We start from the raw sequence: 17,366 nt of genomic DNA, 5'->3' as shown, positions 1-17,366 counted from the left end.
TTGCTGTGTTATATCGGATTAGTTTGTGCCCCTCACTCAGTCGCAGCCCCTTCCATCATGATCCACCTACTGCATGACTCACGAGAAGTATGTCATTCTCCAAACTATGCCAAACATAATGAGAAACGTGTTATCAGGTGGTGTCACCCTGCTGTTCGCAGTTTTAGATTACGGTGCTGAGTGCACAGCTTCAGCACTACTCTGAGGACATTTCCAATTAGGAACAGTCTTACCGGATCTTATATTCTATCACGAGATCGTGCTACAGATAAAATAGCAGAAACTTTGGAGTATTACCACATGTGCTATCGCCACACCATCGACAGCTCAGTCGGTCACACAAGAGCTCTACCGTCAACAAAGCGATGGCATACCTCTGGTTGTACCGTGCTGACAGAGTGAAAAACCACTTTGCCGTGATTGTATTTTTGTTCGGAACTCTACTTAAGCTGAACCATGTTTGCATAGGTAAGAGGAAACACGCAATTACTCAACATGCGGCTTGGCGCAATAACGCGCTGTAATGGTATCTCGTCTTGATTATACTTTTAAAATTGCCAAAAATATGCAGTTTTATTCTTCACCTACATCTTGAAGAACCTTCTTATTATACTATGCGAGTAAAATAACTTAATTTCATTTGCACCAACTGTGTCGGTAGTATACGTTCTAGAGGAAGGTCAGATTGAGTTATTGTTATAGGACGGCGTCTGTTATCCATATGCGTCGAATGAGAGGCATCGTCTGACTTAGTCAAGCACCACAGACTGAGAGTTTCGCACTATGAAGCCTATTGAAAATGTTTGGATTCTTTAAATGTTAACACGCTGGAGACATGTTCAAAAAGTATCTTAAATAGGAAAAACATGATGAGAGTAGTCTCCATGATCCTTCATTAGAGAGCATTTAGCAGTTCAGCAATTGTTCATAAATAACTTTCCTTTCAATTGTGTCTTTTTGTCACTTTTGCTGCAAATGTGCCCACTGATCATACCCTCTGCGGTATCTAGATCTTGGTTTAAATCCTTCTTCGTGTCGTTGAAGTAACAGTGGTTTTTTAAAACTTCTTTTCCAGCTCAGGAAGCTACCGAAGATGCCGAACTCAGGCTCCTCCATCATCTAATGGAAAACTACTTACAGGAGAAACAAATTCTACCAACGCAAAACAGATCTGAACCAGTGATTGTTACGTTCGACATGGCATTCAGTCAGCTTGTTGACTTGGTGAGTAATTAAAAAGTTGTCGTGTTTGGTAAAACCATTACCTCCCATCATTATATTCCTTTTTCCAACTAGGGTAAGCTTAATCTCATATTATTATTTTTGGGATGGAAACAGTTTGTTTTAGATGACTTTACTGCAGAATATGTCGCTATCGTTAGAGTTAATGAGAAATAGATGATTTTTTTCGCGCTTTTAGCCTTAAGGAAACAAGGGGGTTATTATATCAAAGCCGGTACATCAATATTGATTTAAGCAAATTCTTACCCAAAACAAATTTTCTTGGTGGAAGAACATGATCCTTTATTATCCAGGAGTAATCTGCGTATTGCCACTGGATGTTCGTGCTCATATGAGTCATGCATTTTGCAATTTTAGACATCCCTCGAAAGCCTCGATGCAGCTCAAAGACATCAGCGGCTGTATGTTTAAGTTGCCTTATGAAGATAAGGAGAGCAATTTCGTTGTTAAAATTTTCCTCATCTGTAGTTAAATTTTAAGGGTTAGATGAGATACATGCTTGGTATGCCCGGGGGTTTTAAATGGAGATGCCCGCAGATACGTTAATTTCCTACATTTAACAGATAAAGAAGCTTGAAATATAAAACACGGAGGAAATTTAAGACCACTAGAGATATTTAGAAGACATGATCCGCAACGACCGAGTGTACATGTTTTATACTTTTCTTCACAGTTCTCGGATAACCTACATATCACAAAATAATACATACCTTTGGTTTCTTATCTTTTCGATATATTTTTAATTAGTTCAACCGTAATGACAAGATACGCCCTCTCTGTGTTTTCCGCTCAGAAAAGAAAGGCACAGATTGCATTCATGACCTGCTGAGCCGCGAAGTCGAACTCGCTAAGGCTGGTTTGTGTCATAGTAATTTCCAAATCTAAAGATTATGAACAATTAGTTGAAAACCATTAGTTCTTGTTATCTCTTCTGATGGAAATTGATAACTCATCAACCAGCCTTTTTCCATCTGTCATCCTTGTTCCTAAAAGTTATTTACCCGCATTTACCGCTCATTGAATAGCATGGTCAAACTTAAATGCTTGCACGAAAACTCTTAGAACCTTGTAGACCACCTTGAGGTAAATTGAAGATGTTGGTATTGTTGACAAGGCCATGGGTAATGAAATGAAATGGTTTTGAAACATGATAGATTTCTGCGCTCCATGTGTTTTTGCCAGCTTTTTTCGGCCTGACCGTGCACAGTATTTATTAGCAATCCAATCATGTCGAGTTAACTGACCAACAAAAGCATCCCATTGATTCATTCCGAAGGTAGGAGTCAACAAAATACGAAAGGCTGTGCATTGCCAGGAGAAAACATTGACCGCAACAGTCATAACAGCTTCGTTTATAATTTGGTTATGGCCTAGCTTCATGACCAGTCTTCTTTATCGCCAGAATAATACGATAATACGTTATTTAGCCAGGTACTTACTCAAAACCCTCTTGTAAATAATGACCCTTAAGTAGAAACTAAGCCTTTGATTTAAGAACGCGCCACTTTACTCCAAGAGAGCTCTCTTAATTTTTTCGAGGACGATGTACATCACGGACAAAGTCTAACTGAATTTTCTAAAGAACTCGAGATTCTTCGCTTAAATACACAGTGTCCACTTAGAAAACTCACTTAATAGATAATACGTATGATGCACGATCCTTCGCAGTAGATAGCGCTATTTATGCAATAGCGAAAATCAGACCTGAAAAAAATCAGGCCTGTACGGACTGTTGTAATACCAGACATTTCCAACAGTTACGTCCTATATAAATGGGGTATACCAGACGATCTCTTTAACGTCGTCATCTCGAACTATAAATGTAGACATCAGTTAATGAAAGCTATACAGAAAATATCATGTCAGCGCCAAGATAAGCAGTCCTCAGTGGTTAATCCCCTAAAACGTCATCCATGGTTTCGGAAGTGAAAGATGCAAGTTTAAATCTCACAATCTGTGACTTTAGTAGTAGGGGATCTCTGCCATCTAATGTAATCCCAGTCATCGACAGGCCAGTAATATTAACAAATTTAGTCTGTCACATTTCAAGATTTACATGAGCTGCATTGTCTTGGAATATTTATAACAAAACCGTTTGGATCTGACACTTGCTTTTACGGAGTATTGTTTTTCCTTTCCTTGTTGAAAACGGGTCCATCCCGCGACAGAACCTTTGTAGTCCATTTTTAAGACTCATTCCTCTCGGGGTCTTGTGGAGTTCCTCCTGACTCCTTTCTTTGTTATTCAACAACATTCGCGTTGTACACATTTTGAACGGGATACATTAACTTCTGAGCTCTACAGATGTTGTTTTTAGGTCCTTAACCCTCGGTACCCCGCATCTGCTCATAAGAAGTTAACTCATTAAGTCAGTGGAATTATGTGGAACAAGCTACACAAACTGTTCCTGGCTGTTGTATTTTAGAATATTTCCTAGTGTCATGAAAAAGGTTTAATTCGCAGCATATCGTCATAGCCTCCCCAGAAAAGATTGACGCCTCGATAAATTGTGTGTTCTCTAGCAAATCACAAATCATAAAGTACAAATCTCTATTCCGTGTCTTACCCTATAGTTCTTTCTGCAAAACATATTCACTCCTGGGAGATCATAATTCAGGCTTACGTAATCAAAATAGTTTAACGTGATAGAGCGATTCTTAACACTAATTGCAAATGGGCAAAACCGTTCTAAAACTCCGGCCATAGAGTCACTGAGAGCTGGCTCACAAAATTCGTGATGATTTTATTCCTTCAGAGAGCAGATTTGGAAACTTTCTAGACCTTTTGATCTTTGAGAGCAGGTTCAAACTCGCCGGTCAAAGGGCCTTAATCAAGGTTCATGATCAGTGGAAAATACCATCTGTGACTTAAGATTAAACGAAAATGAAATTATTGTGATGACAGAGATATCTTTTGCCTTTGGATTCATGCACAAGGGATTTGCACGAACAGTTTCAGGTACTTGTCAATCTTTGGTTGTGTTCTAGTGTTTTTAAAGAAGAGGTTACGAAAATAAGCATTTAAATCAAAAGAAAATAACGTTTCTCTTAGTATCCTTAAATGGAGAAGCAGTACGTCGAAGAAAACGACTTAACATTTATTCACCTAATTACAGGGTTTTAAAATTTTTAACTTATAACTCGTCACTGGCCAGTCTGAAGGGTAGATAAGTCCTTGCATGCTAACTTAATTTTTCCAACTCTACGTCAATAAGAGCAGTGTAGTCACTGATGAAAAATGCCACTTGACGAAGGTGCTTGAAAAGGATTTCTCGTGTTGTCGAGAAAAAGCCTACCGTAATTACTCGTGAAACAAGCCCATAGTAAACGTGTTTCAAGATCTTACCAGAAAACCCCGATAATTGTACTACCAGGGAAAAGTCGAGAGTGGAAATAGGGCTTACGTACTGAAAACGACCCATGTGACGACGGAAATTGATGATTTGAAGGGGTGCATCTCTTTGAGGTCGTCCCCTTTAACACAAGCCAGTACATGAAAGGGCCCTTTCTTAGTTTAACTTTTCAATAATTTTTAACCAATTTGCCCGTTGCATGTTACAACTGACGAGATACTTAAATAACTGACTGGGGCGGTGGCTCATGAATCAGTTGACTTGGCACGGCAGAATAATTTGACTTCCCAAAATTACAATGGTACATCAACGAAAGCCGATGGCTGATTCCTGTGATAATAATTATTTTTTTTTAAATTCCTTTAAGTTCTGAAATTGCTGGGTGTTTATTTGGACACTGATTGATTTTTGTTACAAGTGATATGTAAACTTGGAGGTTTAAATCGAACGTTTCATTGTAACACAGACAAACGTCTCATTTCATCATTCTAATTGGTGTGGCCACATCATTCAAATCCTTTTTTTCTCCGTTTGTACATTTGTCTTTTGAGACACTTTGAAAAGAGCATTCCAGAAGCTGAAGTTGTTAACTCCTTAGCCGAGAGCCACATTTACCCCCTGTTTCAGTCGACCTCTTCAAGTTTCCTGCTCGATTAAGAAGAGCGAAATCATATCTCAATTTTTTCTTAAAAAAAAAAAAAATAAGATATAGCTGTGTTCAAATGAACAAATGATCGAACTTAAAAAAACGTTCTTTTTTATGGTCTAGATCCAGTTTTAGTACTGTACGTGGAATCGCTCTCCGTAATTGTCATCTTCCGTGCCAGAGTCACACATAACAAACATCAATGAACTTATTTACAGCGTTCGAATTCTCGCGCTTAGACAGCTGAGAATGCTTATGATACATAAAATTCCTAACGAAAAGAATAGAAAAAACCTTAAAGTACTTTTAAATTGGCGATATTTCAAAATATGCGATGAACTGATACGTTCCATATGCAGTCGCCAAATATACTCATCTCACGTTCCCAATGTTGTTATTTTAATTGGAAGAATACACAAACATTTACGATGAAATATAATATCGATAATAAGTGTATAATATAAGTTTGAATGATGAATCAAAAAGTTGGAAAGACCTACCTTTTTAAATCATTCCAGGTTGCAAAACACGACGGTATCACTTAGAGGAATGGTTGGGTTGTCTGTATTGAATGCAAGAGTTGTTTTGATGTTGCTGGGCGCCTGTATTTCACTGTTTCATGGCTTAAGCTTTTCGCGGTGAGGAACACCTCAGCAAGCAAATTCAAGTTTCCAGTGCAATTTATCAAAACTTCTGACTAATCGATGTTTACGCAAACAAGTTGAAGCAGTTAATCTGTTTGATAAACAATACCTTTTTAGGCACGGTTGTATAAAATAAACTGTTGAGCGTGTGTTGGCTTATCTTGAGAGAAAGGGGTACATTACAAACAGAACCGCCCGTAATTACAGTTGTTCTGTTCCATTACATTGCAAAACGAAAAAAAAAAAATCTTGACTCTATGAATCTGTCTCAACTGGTGCAGGATGCTGTCAATTCGAGTCTACCTATTTGGTGACTAAGTGAACGTTCGGAAAGAAGAGGACTTTTCCTCAGCAGCTGCGTGTGTAATCCAACCTGAACATATTGTAAATCGCTTGCTGTGTTCGCCTTTGTCTGTATTTCACCTTTCCTATTTATCGCCAAAGTGCATGTGAGTAGTTTACATTTCGGCTCTTAGAGTTATTTTAATCTCCTTAACGGATGCTTAACTGGGAGGGCATTGAGATAACAAAAACTGGAACAGTGAAAGTCAGTAGCTTTTCCTTTTAATCCAAGATGTATCACCGTACCGATATGTCTGAGTTCAACTGTGATTCTGATATACTAGCAACCTTTTTATAAGTGTAAAAGCGATCTTTCTTTTATTCAAACATTCGTCTGTTTTCGTTTCAACTAAATTTTTTTTTCTTTGATGTTCTTTCTTCCTACACAGGATAGCAAAGACCAAATAATGACCAGCAACATTTGGGTCAGACAGGTTTGTTTATCGATACAGTTACTCGCCCTCGTGTCGTTTTTCATTGTTGTTGTTGTTTTTTTTTAATATACTGCATAATTAGGCAGATAACAACCTTAGTAAGAAAAATCCCGGAGGGGGGAAAAACGAAATTCAATTATCTGGAGTGAGTAAAGCATTCTCCTTAAAGATGAACAAGCGCATTTGATCCATGCTTAGCATTGTTCTCTTTCTGACGTACCCTTCAACATGTCATATCATAGGCGTTCAGTGTTGGGAAAACACGAAAAAGGAATAGGAACGTCGTAAAATGACATTCTCTGTTGGGATCTAGACAGCATGGAGACAACTGGGGCTACCTCGTCTTTCCTTTTGTTATTACCACTTTGCCAGGTCTAAGAAAAGAAAACTTATTTCACCAGTCTCTTTTCTGGTAACTATAAATCATAAGGTATAATCTCAATTTAAAAAGAGACTGAAATAGTTTAAACTGACATGCATTAAAGTTTTGCTTTCGTAATTCGTTAGTTTTGGACCAACAAGAGGCTTACGTGGGATCCAGCGGAGTTTGGTGGAATCAAAGACATGAACGTCAATCCAAAAATAGTATGGAAGCCTGATATTCTTTTGTACAACAAGTAAGAACAGTGGTGGTTTTTTCATACTCAATCTATCTTACTTCGAATCAGTCACTTTACTTAACAGTCGTCATCAGATAGCCATGGATCACTATTTTATCCTTGTTTGGAGAGTTTTGCTATCTGTGAAATTTAATTTTTTTTTTGTTCCATGCTGTAAAAACATTAATCAGTAGTAATGGTAATCGCCCCGATTTTGGGGAAAATAAGAAACAGGGTGGACTTCTTGACCCTGGGACCGTCAGAACCAGGCCAGCGTCTTAATCACTTTGGCGCAGTGCTCCTGAGACTTTCTCTCACCTTGAACCTACCTCAACAAAAGTGCCTTAACGTTTCATGAATATCACATAGAGTGGTTCGACCTCCACATCCAACCTGCCAGATTCTTTGCCTTATCGACCGTCATTTGCTCGGTCGGTCGGCCGATCACTTTATTGGTCGCTCTGTGGGTCTGTATGTAAAAGGTTTCCTTCAGTGCACCACTTAGAGAGCATGTCTAATAGTCACGACGATCCCACCGGCCACAATTTGCATCGCTCCCAACTTGTGATTCTGTGGATTGTGGCTCACAGGCGAGGATCAATTCTTTATTAGTATATCATCTGCGGGTCAAAATATGATTTATTACCATCAACTGCGTTTTAAATTGTGGAGAGAATTACACTTATCTTTACGCCTTTCTTGATAACTCTTTTCTAAAACCCGTCTTCGTGCTCTTTCAGCATTAACGGCGTCGGAAGAGAGATGTACAACTTTGACACCATGGTTATCCTGCACCATGATGGTCGAAACGAATGGTTTGCACCAACAGAAATCAAATCCATATGCAAGATTGACATAACGTTCTTTCCTTTTGACGAGCAGATTTGTTTACTTACTTTCGGATCGTGGACCTACAACAGCCAGTTCCTTGACCTGGTTCGCAAGAGTGAGACTGCTGACCTGCAGAAGTACACCAGTAATGGCCAGTGGACGTTGGTCTCCGTAAACGCCACACGAAACGTGGTTAAATATAGCTGCTGCAAGTATCCTTATGTTGACATTACATTTAGGGTCCACCTTCGGCGAAGACCGTTGTTTTATGTTCAGAATTTGATTCTACCTTGCATTCTTTTGGCCACTTTGACAGTGTTTTCTTTCACGTTACCGCCAGGGTCCGGAGAAAGAATTGCATTGGTGATAACCCTCTTGCTTGGCCTTACGGTGTACATGCTCATTTTCACCGAGAACATTCCCAAGACATCAGAAGTACTACCACTGATCAGCAAATTTTTCATCGTGATCCTTTTTGAGGTGGCCTTTTGCTTAATGGCAACGTCGGTCACTTTGAGGTTTTATCATTTTAGTGAACCGGAGAGGAGAGTTCCCGCATGGGTGGATTTTTTTATAGTTGGCTGGATGGCAAAACTGTTGAGAATGAAAATGACTGTGAACTTGCCGGAGAAACGATACGGCCCTAATAGCATCATTTACCGTAAAAGTGGGATGAGAGGTACATTGTGGCATCGCCTACTGGGCTGCAGGGCCAATGGCACCGAATCCTTAAGCGACGGTCGAATGCAGGGGAAAGTCAAAGATTCCATGGATGAAGAGCTGGAGGAAATAACGGATAAACTCTCTGACATTCCCAGTAAAGCCGTCGACAAAAACGATGAATCGATGCAAAATAAAGAGAAATGGCATTTCGCTGCCTCCGTGGTAGACAGGCTTTTCTTCTTAATGGCAGGCGTGGCTTTTTTCCTTTCCGTGATCATTTTCTATCTCAAAATACCACACTACAACAATGAAAGGAACTTTCAAGACATTTAGACTGATTGAATAGAAAGGAGACAGCGGAATAATCCCTTAGATTTGCAAGGTCGTGATTTGTGCTTTTCTCTTTCTTCTTTACGACTGACCTTCCAACATACTCACTTTTGTGCACAGGGCAAAAATAGAGCTCTGACCGGAATCAGTACACGCCATTTCTTCAGTTGAATCCTTGGTTTAGAACAGGAGCCTGTTCGCAGGCTACAACTGGTGGATTGCGAACTCCAAAAGCTACCATTTTTTTTCTATCTTGAGGTTGCGATTTCTGCCGAAAAAAAGGAGCTCCGCGGTTTTTTATTACTTTTTTTTCAATTTTATCTTTGTGCTTGTGCTGAAATATAGCGCCTTGAATTCATTAGGACATATACCTAATCGTTGTAAATATCCCACTTCTATAGTTGTTGGTAACTATTGTTTGAGTGGCAGTTTGCCAATGTCCCAGAAAGTTTCTATTTTATGTTGCAAGTAACATTATAGTGGGTCATAGTTCTTGTTTTGAATTTCTGACTTTCTAAAAGAGATCAGAAATTGTGTTCGTTGCTCTCGTTGACGTAATTCAGAATTCCTGAGTTTTTCTGTAGATTTTTCGCTTTTAAATTTCAATCAACTCTGTTATTATTCCATTGTTATATTAATTGTTATTTTTTGCAATTTCTACTTAGTCACCATGCGTAAGGCAAATGTTAGATATCGCTCCATTTCAACTTTGACTCTTTCACGTTTTTTGGCCTTAATTTTCATCCTCCATTTGTGACTTTTGTGAGTTATTCGTCTCTCTGTGATATGATGTTCTAGTGTTCGTTAGTTTTGTTTGCAAGATACTTCCATTTGCTGTTGAGGTGTTTATTAAATTTGAATCCGATCTTTTGCGTGATCTGCTGAACACGAGAGGTGTCCATCAATCTTGCGTGACCCAATTCCACACTCCCGTAGCAAATCTGCTGAGCTTTTCTTTAACCTCTTGCTTTCTAAAATAATCTCGCTCGTATTCTTCCGATCTCTCGAGGTCTCGTCCAATCATCCATTCTTTGGCTCTCTCATGCGCTCTTATCCAAAACAGTGTCCTACCACTCAAACTCATTTGCTCTCATCCAATCCTGTGTACCCTCGTCCAGTCTCGCGCGCTCCCATTCAATCCCAGGTGTACGCGTTCTCACCCAATTTTGTGCGCCCGTAGTCAGTGTTCCGCGCTCTCGTCCAATTCCTCAGGCATTAAGCCAATTCTGCGAGCATTCACATTGTGGGAAAGAATAGTACCGTTAAACACGTGGTAATCAGAAACCAGACCCGATGTTGAGGCCATTCTTATATTAATTACCGGTGTACTACACTCTCGAAGTTCGTCTATGTAACTTTTTAATCCTAATTCGCTTTATTGGTCGTATCCTTTCGAGGAAGATTACACCGGAACGACCCCAACTGAGCCCTTTGCATAAAAAGGCTTCTGTAACACGTGCCTACCGTGGTCTGACCTTGACTAGAGTTGCAAAATTCAGTTCGACTAATCTAGTATGTGTCAGTCTGATAATTAACGCGACCATATAACCGTAAAATTTCGTAAACAATACATTCGTGACTTTATCCTGTCCCAATTAAGCTAACACAACGGAAGTGGTTACAACAATGCGGCAATTGTTTAGCGAGATTGAGTTTAGTCTTCTTTAAAGCAAACAGGTGTTATGATGTCTATGATGTCAGTTCAACATTTATGTTTCATTGTTTTGTCCGGCACTCGCTCTTGCGAATCGTGATTTCAGTATTGAAAGATAGGTTTAAAAAATACTGTTTTGTCACTTAAATAATCATCTGAAAGAGTTTGAAATTATGTAAAAAGGGTGTTTTTCCTATAACTATTTAAGTGCAGTTTATTAAAAAACAAAAAAGCTCTATTTAAGTGCAGTTTATTAAAAAAAAAAAAAAGCTCCTTCAACGTTGGATAACAGAATTATGTAAGAAACATAGAAGCATTGTATGGAAAGAAATCAGTTACCTAAGTTATAAACCAGCTTTCTTTTCATTTGGCATCACCCCAATACCATTTTTGTCTGATACGTGCATCTGGTGTCCTCTTTTAACTTTACATTAGTAACATTTAGATATCAAGTGTTACTGAATAGATATCCAGGATGGATTCATTCATTTTGATTATTGCATAGTTCAAAATGCACGGGAGGACTGATAGAAATTTACGACAATCAGCGGTTATTTAGTCAGAGTTCCTAACCCAAAAATTCATAGGAATGACACAAGCTGCGTTGCTTTGTTTGTGGGCAAAAAGCAGTATTCGATATGAACAGTGTAGAGCTTGAAAGAAGCACTCCATAGCACACCAGGACGCGATGACTGAGGTATCAAAAAGAGATTAGATAGTCTAATTGTTTTGTTATTTGCAAGAAATCGAATGAGATGCGAAACGCTAACACTGCCTTTATTCTAAAGATAATACATTTGTTACAATTATATGCTAAACACATACGTGGTAGAAGCAAAGTCAGGTTAAAGGTTTTTATCAGAGATTGGTGCCTTTGTAATCATTCTAAACAGTCATTTCGTCGATGGAAAGGTACTGCGAAATATTTTACCCTACTAGTGAACAAGCAAGTTTGGTCTTGTTGAGATTGATTCAAATGCGAGAAAGTTGTGGGAAATTAAGCGAAGAGTAATTCAGAGAATTTCCATTATTTTTTCGAAAACAACCTGGAAGAAGATGGAGCTTTCGTTATTTTTTAAAAACTCTCAGGGTTACATTCGACCACGAGAATCGTTTCTTAATTTTGTCCTGTCTTCATCACTGACTAATGGTGAAGACCGATTTTCGACGCCTTGGATTGAGAGTGAAAAAGATTTTGGCTATACTCTTGGTACTTGCCTGATAGTAAATGCGGAGTACAATATTTAAACTATGTTTAGCATAAATTTAGTCAGCCAGGCGTCATCACCTTGACCCAACCACGTCGGTGACTGAGCTCTACATCAAACAATTCCAAGTGTTTGTCACTTGCGCTTGATTGGAGCACCTCCCACCGAGGCCTACATTGACAATTCCACGTTTTCGTGATCTTTTCCTTCAGAATGGACCTCTCGCAACGAGACAGCCAGAAAATTAGCAAATTAGTAATTTCCTTAACTACAGCCACACGGTGCATTCTCTTTTCTACCCCGTAAACGAAAACTTTCGGGAGTTGATCAAATTTTAGTCTTTGATTTTGGCCCTGATAGTACCTCAGATGACTGTCGATCGATGAAAGACTGCGTTTTACATTAACTACCCATAAAGTGAATCAATATGTATATGCATGCATCAACACTTTTTTGAAAAGTTCTTTTGGCTATGGACCATTGCAAGTGCACTTTGGCCGTTTTCCAAAATCATGTTTTGAGACATTGCAAGAAATGCTACAAATTTTGTAAAAACCACCACTGCTAAATAAAGTAGGTTACAAAGATGAAAATGTCTGCATTCCATGTGCATAACAAACTCTTGCAGCTAGATGTTATACATGCATATATATATGTATATATTTAATTATTTCACAAGGCTCAAAAAGAAAAGCGCCACTAAGTAACAAGACGAACTCGCAGACGCTGTTGTCTCTAGAGTTTCCGGAGTTAATGAATCGTGTAGCTGATAGTGAGTTAAAAACAGATCACAGATCTAGAACCTTCGTTCGAGTTGTCTTTTTCTTTAACGAGGATTTGCACAAACACTAAAATCTTTAGGGCGCAAGTTGAGTCCAAAATGACCCTCCAAATCTACAAAGCCAGGCTTTGCGCGTGAAAACTCGAAACGCTGTAGCAAACATGCCAACAAGAGAAACATTTCCGCCTTAGCCAATGAGCTTCCAAGACAGCGTCGACTGCCAATCGAAAAAGGCAGCTGCAACTTGGTTTTAACGTCGTAGACCTCTCCGTTTTCATTCAAGAATCGGTATGGATTGAATACACGAGGTTCCTTGAACACGCGAGGGTCATGATTCACTGCCCACAGATTAATAACGACGAGTGTGTCCTTTGGAATCGTGTATCCACCCAGCGTTGTTTCTGTAGATGTCTGATGAGGTAGAGCGAGTGGCAGCACAGAGGCAATGCGGAGAACTTCCAATACTGTGGCTTGTAATAGAGGCATGTTTCCCTTATCTTGGATTGTGGGAAGACGATGCCGCCCAACAGCGTTATCCAACTCTTGGTGAAGGCTTTGTTGAATCTGTGGGTTGTTTATAATGTAAGCCATCGCCCAGCACAAGGTATTTGAGACCGTCTCCAGTCCTGCGCCGAAAATATCGGCTGCTAGCATTTTAACAATTTCTTCCTTTCCGTTGTTGGATTGATTACCCCTTGGTGAAGAATTGGAAAGATCTGTTGGTTCTTCCAAATCTAAATCCATTTTTATCTCCTCGTAATATTTGCTTTTAGCTTTCTCCCAAAGCTTTGCCAAACTCAAAGCAATGCAGTTATCATCGGTAGTCTCTGGCTTCTCTCTACGCATAGTTTTAGTGTACGCTTTGTCAACAAATGTCATCAACCCCTCGATTGAGTGTTCCACTATGGCCACCTGTTTGCGAATAAATGGCTTAATCCAGGGAAGGAAGTCCACCAGACTGCAAGCGGCACTGCTTTCGGTAAACTCGGCGGATTCCTCTACCAGTTTTTGCATTTCGTTCGTGTACTGGTTATTGCCAGTGTCTTCTCCAAACGTAAAGTGAAACATGATTTTGATAACAGCTAGCTTCAATTCAACAGACGGCTGGAATGTTTTTACTTCTTTCTCGGCCAGACTTTCTTGGAATTCCAAAAACACTTTTTGGACAATTTTATTGAAATATCCTTCTTTGTCGAGCGCAACTTGGTGAATTGCTCTAAGGGCGCATCTCTTGCGAATGACTTGAGCCGGGCAACGTTCTCCAAAAGAGATACTAGTTTTCCTGACATTCCTAGCAGCGAACAACGGTGGTCGATTGGAACAATGGCGAGAATTTTTCAACAGTGCTTCTCTGACCACCTCCTCGCTATTCAACACCACTGCTTTTCTGGAGCCAAACTTTAAGGAAAACGCATCTCCGTAGACCTTGCTGAGCTCCGTCAGGGTAATATGCGGCGCGGAACCGAGCTGAGGTAGATTGCCAATTATTGGAAGACCCCAAGGTCCTGGAGGATAATTTCGTGGCCACCGATAGTAAAGGACGCTGATATAAGCAACTGAAAGAAACAGGGCGACAAGAGGCAGGATCTCAGCCAGTAAACTTAGAGATTCCATAGACTTTGTAAAAGAGGAATAGTTCGTGTCTGGTTTTCACAATTCGTAGAGGCGTGTGCGTGTTCGGCCAGCGTTTGGTGCTGTTATTGCTATTGAAACTAATCAAGTGTGAGACGCAAACAAAGAACAAAAAAGCCGAACGTTTCCCATTGCCAAGGTCAGAATATTAATCCCTTTGGGAGAACTAAACGCATACGTAATAATTTATGTACCGAAAGGCATGGTAACAGCCAACATCACTTTAAAATAATAACACCGTTCAACTTAGGAATCTCGATTTCGGGATTTGAACCCATGACCTCTGCGATACCAGTGCAGTGCTCGACCAACTGAGTTAACAAGCCAACTACATGGGAGCTGAATTTTTTCCAGGCCCTATGTTCACTACTGCTCAAGTAGTATTCATTTCTGCAAAGATCACTTCGATATTCATTTCTTAACTCGCATTTCACATCTGTAATTCTCATATATTCACAGTCATTCAAGACTTCATTTCATCGTCACAAGGATAGCAGAGCTTAATTTCAACCCCATTTTACCCCAACATCAATATGCATCTTCTCTATACTGTTCTCTACACAATTCCTAAGGTGTTGTTAAGGAGAACTTGTTTGACAATCAAGGATTAAAAGAACTATTTTAGGAGATACAGCGAAGAATACCGCGAGATTCAACTTTTTTTTTTCCCAGGGCCTTTCCAAGGAAAAATTGGGAAAGAGCGTTAAAAGAGAAAGCGCTGGAAACGAGTTAGCACGGGTTGTTTTTTTTTTTTTTTTTTTTTTTTTTTTGCAACAGACACGTAATAAATTATCGCGGTGTTTTTGTAAATGACACCATCATTCCTGCATACTTATTAATTTTCTTTTTCCCGCACTCGCTGCGCGATTTTGATAGTTTTCTCGCCTGTACAGATACAAATCAGTTTCAACTGAAATTGTATATCGATCAAATCAAACCACGGTAGTTTTGAGAAATAGCTAGAATAGGAACATGTTAGAAAGTCCAATTAAAATTGCTATGCAAATTTACATTAATCTCGCTTTCAAGCTCTCAAAGGTTTGTCCGCACGTGGTAGGCACTTGCAAACCTCTCCACATATTTAAAATTTAGGGGTCCTGAACGGAGCTGGTTTCAGTTCTCATGGAGAAAGATCGTGAAGAAACTCTCGATTTGTCATGTCTAATGTCCATGGCTGGAAGTAAGTAGCAATGGCTTATGGAGCTGGTAAGGTTTATAAGGAAATAGCGAGAGCTTGTGCTGCGCGCTCAGTAAAGTTAGGAGTATTCGAAATTCACAGCCGAAGTGTTTCGACCTTGTTCTCTCAAAGCAATGACACAATCAAAACTCCCTTTCGATATTTTCTAAAGGAAATTTGTCGGTCTTCTCCAACCGAGAAGAGTTCGGAAAGATTTCCATACAACCCCCATACATTAATTATGCATTCCATTTCATAAAGACTAAATATAAAGGTTTCTTTGCAACACTCTATGCATAATAAATGTATGCCAAGAGTTCTGGTAAAGTGAAATGTTTTTCGCTTCGTTATAAACCGAGCTTGATCCAGTTTCTTTCGCAGCCCCCTTTAAGGTTACTTCCCACCTCCAGATGCCGAAAGTCAGAAATTTTACCTAACGTTTTCGATAAAAAAAGATTAAAGATCTGGCTCATCCTCGGTGTAAAAACCTGTGAAGCTCACGAGTGACGTAAAACGAAGACAACAAAACATTATTGACGATAGCGTACAGTAAAACAATACCTCATGAAACAAAGAAAACCTCGTCAGGTTTTTACACCGAGGATGACCCAAAGATCTACAAAAGCGTCCGATTTATTTAGAAAAACGTATATTCAAATAACAGTTATTAAATCAGGAAGGTGTCATAATCCCGCACCTGGGCGAGCCCCCTTGGGGACCGCTCCTCTTCATATTATTTGCATATTTTGTTTACATCGCACATCTGACCAGATTCCTGACAAACAAATTCCCTTGTGAGCACCTAGTGTGGCGAATATACAACCTGATAACAGGGTGTAAATGGTTTTTGGAAGACTGACGTAGGCTGTCTCTAGAAAGAGAATGATTATGGGAAATGGAGTCATCAATGAGCATCCTTTTCCACCAGCGTGACAAGACGGGATGCGTTTTGTACGGCTTACTGTATTTTGCGAAACGAAACGAAACGAAACGAAACGAGTAAACCCGTACTGTATTTTGCGAAACCAGCTCTTCGAAGACTCTAACGATATATAACTTATTTCTTCCGATTCGTAAACACAATTCGTAGATACAACTCGATGCAGTAATGATTTATAAATAAAGACTTTGAGCCAGGTCAGAAGTGCGCCGTTTCGCAAATTACAGATATGTAAATCTGTAATTTGCGAAATGAGCTCTTTGAAGACTCTAATGATATGTAACGTATTTCTTCCGATTCTATAACACTTTTCGTAGATACAACTCGATGCAGTGATGATTTGTAAATATAGAGTTTGAGCCAAAAGGTCAGAAGTGCGCTGTTTCGCAAATTACAGATATGTAAATCTGTAATTTGCGAAATGAGCTCTTTGAAGACTCTAATGATATGTAACGTATTTCTTCCGATTCTCTAACACTTTTCGTAGATACAATTCGATGCAGTGATGATTTGTAAATATAGAGTTTGAGACAAAAGGTCATAAGTGCGCCGTTTCGCAAATTAGAGATATGTAAATCTGTAATTTGCGAAACGAGCTCTTTGTGGACTCTAATGATATGTAACTTATTTCTTCCGATTCTACAACACTTTTCGTAGATACAACACGATGCAGTGATTTGTAAATATAGAGTTTGAGCCAAAAGGTCAGAAGTGCGCCGTTTCGCAAATTACGGATAAATCATCACTGCATCGAGTTGAATCTACGAATTGTGTTTACGATTCAGAAGAAATGTTATATATCGCTAGAGTCTTCGAAGAAGACTTCGCAAAATACAGTACGGGTTTACTCGTTTCGTTTCGTTTCGCAAAATACAGTAAGCCTTTTGTACA

The 17,366-nt window shown here is 39.3% G+C and overlaps 2 protein-coding genes across 2 annotated transcripts; one reads left to right on the top strand and one right to left on the bottom strand.

Moving 5' to 3' along the window:
• Nucleotides 1-117: 117 nt before the first annotated feature.
• On the top strand, nucleotides 118-9,949 carry LOC111333847 (neuronal acetylcholine receptor subunit alpha-10). Its single transcript, XM_022939478.2, has 5 exons — nucleotides 118-468; nucleotides 1,076-1,224; nucleotides 6,616-6,660; nucleotides 7,168-7,277; nucleotides 8,000-9,949. Exons 1-5 carry the CDS (start codon nucleotides 366-368, stop codon nucleotides 9,084-9,086), a joined length of 1,494 nt encoding a protein of 497 aa, XP_022795213.2. The 5' UTR covers nucleotides 118-365; the 3' UTR covers nucleotides 9,087-9,949.
• A 1,548-nt stretch (nucleotides 9,950-11,497) lies between these two features.
• LOC111333828 (cytochrome P450 1A2-like) lies at nucleotides 11,498-14,602 on the bottom strand. The gene has a single exon (XM_022939451.2). It carries the CDS (start codon nucleotides 14,338-14,340, stop codon nucleotides 12,772-12,774), a length of 1,569 nt encoding a protein of 522 aa, XP_022795186.2. The 5' UTR covers nucleotides 14,341-14,602; the 3' UTR covers nucleotides 11,498-12,771.
• Between the last annotated feature and the right edge of the window lie 2,764 nt (nucleotides 14,603-17,366).

Source organism: Stylophora pistillata, chromosome 4 (assembly GCF_964205215.1).
Source record: "Stylophora pistillata chromosome 4, jaStyPist1.2, whole genome shotgun sequence".
Taxonomy (NCBI): domain Eukaryota; kingdom Metazoa; phylum Cnidaria; class Anthozoa; order Scleractinia; family Pocilloporidae; genus Stylophora; species Stylophora pistillata.
Note: the sequence above shows the minus strand (reverse complement) of the source record. Positions and strands in the feature narration are given on the sequence as shown.